At 46.4% G+C, this 5,503-nt stretch overlaps 1 protein-coding gene across 2 annotated transcripts in view; it reads left to right on the forward strand.

Annotated features, from left to right (window-relative positions):
- Positions 1-5,503, forward strand: part of myo5b (myosin VB) — a 63,159-nt gene that overhangs the window by 49,541 nt on the left and 8,115 nt on the right. For both annotated transcript variants that reach the window (XM_015391087.1, XM_015391088.1), the window contains exons 28-34: positions 409-503; positions 2,431-2,629; positions 2,711-2,804; positions 2,983-3,126; positions 3,272-3,423; positions 3,849-3,938; positions 4,022-4,172. In XM_015391087.1, the coding sequence (XP_015246573.1) occupies positions 409-503; positions 2,431-2,629; positions 2,711-2,804; positions 2,983-3,126; positions 3,272-3,423; positions 3,849-3,938; positions 4,022-4,172 (925 nt within the window). The remainder of the gene's footprint in view (positions 1-408; positions 504-2,430; positions 2,630-2,710; positions 2,805-2,982; positions 3,127-3,271; positions 3,424-3,848; positions 3,939-4,021; positions 4,173-5,503) is intronic.

The following is a 5,503-nucleotide window of genomic DNA, read 5'->3' on the forward strand; positions in this document are numbered from 1 at the left end:
GAAACCTTGAAAGCTCGCGAGATCAGGATGGCTACCAAAATTCTCCCTAAAGTGTTTCTTGTTAGCTAATAATATAGTGTAACTTGCTATGTTATTACCTGGTTATTGATGTACTGTAAAAGAAAGCGTTAACTGAAACTTTAGATAAATGGGATCATCATCTGCGTAGAAGTTTATGCTGAACATTAACCTTTAAAGAAAAAGGAAAAAATATGTTTTCAGTGTCGTATATCAGTTTATCTCTGGGTTTCATGTTTAGCTGTGGATGTTTTTACTTCTTCCTGAAAGGTTCATTCATTTCTTCTTAAAGCTGATGAAGGAACCTGTTTTTTCCGGAGCTGCAGCTCAGGAAGGAAGGACTTAAATGTCGTTTTCATGTTCTCTAACCGATCTTCTGCTCCCTCACAGGAAAGTGAGGTTGATGGAGGACTGAACAACAGCAAAGAGCCAATGGACAAAGAGGAGGCCCTCAAAGCGTACCATGGACTGTGTGAGTCCAAGAAGTAAGTCCATGTCCTGCTGGAGACAAAGAACCTTTGCTGATATATTCCAGGCAGCAGAAACTAATGATCTGATCCTTGATGCTAAAGGTCAGAGTGATGGAAGGAGGTGCTAATGGCTCCTAATATCACCTTGGTTACAGCAGCTTTTGTCTCCGTCTGTCTTCTCCTGTCCGCTGCTCAGTCCTGCTTGTTTTTCTTCTCTGCTTAATAAAAACAGTCTGGGAGCCTTAATAGGAGTAAATAACCTCAGTGTTAAGAGATCTACTTTTATTATTTACCATCTTTAATTTCATTCCTTTAGGGCCCTGTCACACCTCGCCAAATTAGGCAGCGTATGCCTGACGTCCCAGAATACCCTAAAACGCTGGCATACACTGAACTTTCTATGGATTTTTTCAATTTTAGGCGCATAGATAGAGAATTTACGATGAATACAGAACTTATGTCCAACGACAGGATCATGTCTGCTAGGAAGGTCGCTGACCTTGGGCGTGAACGCAGGGAGGATCCATCACTCACCTTCTGGCTCGCCCTATGATGGGGATGAAGTCTGGAGGAGAACTGACGGTTTCCTCCTGTGAACCCCCTTTATACCAAAACGCTGCCAATACGCCATTATACAGTAGCTGGAAGTTAGAAACACGTTCAGCGCTCGTCTGGAACACGGCAGATACGCTGATATGCGTTGGAGAGAACTTCTTGATAAGTAACGCAGAAGTTACTAAAAATTATCTAGAAATGAGTAAAATATTCTTTAATGAAGTGTATTTACCCTTGATTTGAGCAGAATGTTATAGAGCTAAACTGTCACGTCTTGGTTGGTGATTGTGGACCCAAATGCAGAGGCAGGGAGGCAGAGGTGAGTTCTTGCAGATTTAATCAAAGGAAACAATTTAACAAACGCAGGAATCCAAAAATCCAACAAAAAATGTAAAGCAAACCAGAACCATGAAGACATCAGGGGAAACCAAACACAACAATGGAAAAACGATCTGGAAATAAGTAAAATTTTCTTAAATTAAATGTATTTACCCTTCATTTCAGTAGGTAAATGAGGTCGTTTGCCAATAGAATGACTATTTTTACTCCTAAAATAAGATAATTCGATAATATGCAGTTGAAATAAGACAATGCAATTGTTGTTTCTTATTTTAAATCATTGGCGAAACGTCTCTAATCTCCTCAATTCAATAACAAATGCACTTATTTTAAGAAAACATGAATTCTCTAGATTTAGATTTTTTATCCCTTTAGTCATGTCCCAAAAAACAGATCGCCATACGCTTCAAAAATATTAAAAAGTAAGTAATTAAATAGCTTTTTGTACGTGACTAAAGGGAAACACGCCCGTTTAGGGAGTTTGACGTTTTTTTTTCCATACAAAACTAAAGGGATAAACTGGTTTTGATTATGGGAATGCTGGTGTGACACATCAGGAGCCCCGTTGGTTAAATGTTCTGATCCGATCGGCTCTGCTTGGTTCTTTTCTAAAACGTCTGAGTTTGTTGCTGCATTAACTGCATGTTAGCATCTGTGCTGCTCTGCTTGTGTCCTCACTCTGCTCTGCCCTCCTATGTCTGTCCCCCCCCCCCACTGCTGCTGCTGCTAACTGCATGTTAGCATCTGTGCTGCTCTGCTTGTGTCCTCACTCTGCTCTGCCCTCCTGTGTCTGTCCCCCCCCCACTGCTGCTGCTGCTGGACACCAGTAACCTGCAGGACTGGTGTCTGCTGAACGAGGACGGGGAGCTGGGTCTGGCCTACCAGGGTCTGAAACAAGTAGCCAGGTCTCTGTGTGCTCCGTAGAGTAGAGATCTGCGTGGTGTGAAGAACCTCTGGGTCCGGTTCTGATGTCTGGGATGAAACCAGAACCTGAGCTGGTCCTGACCGGCTGTTTCTCCGGGTGTAACTGGCCTCTGTTCTCCACCAGGCTCCTGGAGGCCCAGCTGCAGACCCAGACCCGGCAGCACCGGGACGAGCTGGAGGCTCTGCACACTCAGATCGAGCTGCTGAAGGACGACATCGAGAAAAAGCAGGAGCTCCTCAACTACACCTCGTCTCTGTCCCCGGAGGCCAAGGTGGAGTACAGCGTCCAGCAGGAGATCACTCGGCTCACCAACGATAACCTGGTGAGGAACTCGGACCTGCTGAGACTCCAGAACCGCTTCCTGTGTCCACTTCCTCATCCTGAACACTCTGTCCACCTGTAGGACCTCAAGGAGCTGGTGGAGAAACTGGAAAAGAACGAGAGGAAGCTGAAGAAGCAGCTGAGGATCTACATGAAGAAGGTCCAGGAGCTGGCAGGTAGGAGGTTCCTCCAAACCAGAACCTTTTTCCTCTGGGTCTCTTTGGGTCTGATCACCGTTTAGGTTCTGCTGGACGTCCAGAAAGACGGATGTCGGTTCTACACCCGTTCTGGTGGATCAGTAGATGATTTCAGATCCTGACGTAGTTCCTGGTTCTGGTTCTGGTTCTGTTCCAGCTGCTCAGGCTGCGGCTCAGAGCGGCAGCAGCAAGGGGGAGCTGACCCGGCAGGTGACCCTGCAGAGGAAGGAGAAGGACTTTGAGGGGATGCTGGAGTACATGAAGGAGGACGAGGCGCTGCTCATCAAGACGCTCATCACAGGTGAGACCCTGACTGGACTTCCTGCTTCCGACTCCAACCAGGATCCAGTGATGTTTCAGAACCGCCTCGCAGTGGAACCGGACCCGTTTGTAGAGCTAAAAGCCGAACCGGAGGATCTTCTGACCTTCAGTTTTTTCGTCCCCAGACATCCGGCCCAGCTCGGTGGCGGCCACCGTCCCCTGCCTGCCCGCCTACATCCTCTTCATGTGTATCCGCCACGCCGACTACGTCAACGACGACCAGAAGGTGGAGTCTCTGCTCACCTCCACCATCAACGCCATCAAGAAGGTCCTGAAGGTGGGTTCTGTTCCCCCCGCCTCCCGTCTAACGGAGGCTGAGGCCGGTTGTTCTTATAGACGATTGACAGGCGTAGCTCCCTTTAATTGACGTTGCTTTCAATGCCTAAAGAGTGAAACTACAAACAAAGATAAAAAAAACATGATTTAGAATCCAACAGTAGTCAAATCATTAAAATAGTGAGGGCAAAAATACTTAATACTGTGTAAAAAACATGTCAAAATCAGCCTTTTACAACATAAATGCCAACAAATGTAGCTCAGTCTTGTGTCAGATGTAATAAAATAACACAAAATACTCACCAGCAGGGTGTTTCTGAACTCACTCTACTGTTCAATAACAAACTTAACATGAAAACAGCACCACCTGCTGGCTGGAAAGAGCTACTGTCAGCACACACTAACGATGTTCTGCCGGTTCCGCAGAGAAACAACGACGACTTTGAGATGATGTCCTTCTGGTTGGCCAACAGCAGCCGGCTGCTGCACTGCCTGAAGCAGTACAGCGGGGAGGAGGTGAGCTCCACCGCCTGAGGAACATCTGGAACATCTGCCTCCCCCCACGCCTCTCTGAGCTCCTCTCTGCTCCTCTTCCTCAGGCCTTCATGACCCAGAACACGCCCAAACAGAACGAGCACTGCCTGAAGAACTTCGACCTGGCCGAGTACCGGCAGGTTCTGAGCGACCTCTCCATCCAGATCTACCAGCAGCTCATCAAGGTGGCCGAGGGCATCATCCAGCCCATGATCGGTGAGTTCCTCCTGTTCTCCATCAAAACATCCGGATCTGGGTGGTTCTGACCAGAACCAGATCATCCTGAGTCCAGATCAGGTTTACCTTCATTCCAACAGATGCTGATGAGGGGAGACCAGCAGGGGGCGATGTGGAGTCTCTGTGGTTCATGATCATAACATCCCTCAGAATCTCGTGATCCTGATCAATCTGCTGAAACACAATATTTAAATTATTTAAAAACAGTAGCTAGATGTCATCAGCATGAAGATGATTTTATGGATTTTATAAAGAAAGTGGATAATAGCAGGACTGGGCCCAGAACTGAATGCCATGCAGAGGAAAACCAGAAGATCTGAAAGATAAAAAGGAACAAACTGGTTGTCGAGGGAGAAGCAGCAGAGCTGTTCACACCAGACACGCTTTGGGCAGCAGAAGCAGCCGCTTTACATGCAAAGTCAACGATTTACGAGCATCAAGGCGCATCCAAAGGTCTAGAGCAGCTGAAGCTGCGCCTGATGAACTTCTTAGCATCTTCAGAATCCAGCTCTGCAGGACTTTGCTGTAACATTTGCATGAAAAAGTTCCAACTTCTACTATAAAGCATAGATCTAGGTGCTAGCTGCAGCTCTCTGTTCCCTTCTGTGCGACAGCACGCCCACTTAAATCGTATTACTGTCACCTAAGGGAGAAATTAATTGTCTTGTTAAATGTATTGTGACTAAAATTGAGAACCTCTAAGATTTGAATTGCACACGCAATTAATTGCCCAGCCTTTAAGAGCGCCATGCTAGCCTGAGCTAACTCAGAGAAGCTGAAGCTAGCTAAGTTTCACCATGAATAATACGGAACATCGAGTCAATAAGAATCAGTAATTTTCCTCCTGAGGGTCAATAACTTGTACAGCAGCCCCAACAGACTATAACAAAACGATGAGGAGGAAAACCAAGGCTAGGAGGCACCTGCAGCAACAGATGGGGGAGGGGAAGCATTGATTTACTGTATGCTGTACAAACCTAAGAAAACCTCTGACTCTTTATTTGATACTCAGCAAACTTGAAGTGTTCTGATTGTTTCTCTCAGCGTTCTTTAAACGCCGACTTTTAGCTAGCAATGCGTACCGGCGCACATCGTACGCTCTTTACTATAAATATTAGAGATGGTACGCCCTGTTTTTTGGATGTGCGGCTTTGGTACGCCCTAATTTTCCCCCGGAAACTTTGCTAATAGGTAAAAAGATTTCACAAGCAGCAGATGCTGGAGAAAAATTTTATTTTTGCTGCTGGACGCACCGCATCAACCAATCAGAGAAGCTGATCTGGGAGCTGGCCGGGAGTCAGACGCAGCAC

The sequence above is a fragment of the Cyprinodon variegatus genome, unplaced genomic scaffold, assembly GCF_000732505.1.
Source record: "Cyprinodon variegatus isolate N-32 unplaced genomic scaffold, C_variegatus-1.0 Scaffold524, whole genome shotgun sequence".
NCBI lineage: Eukaryota > Metazoa > Chordata > Actinopteri > Cyprinodontiformes > Cyprinodontidae > Cyprinodon > Cyprinodon variegatus.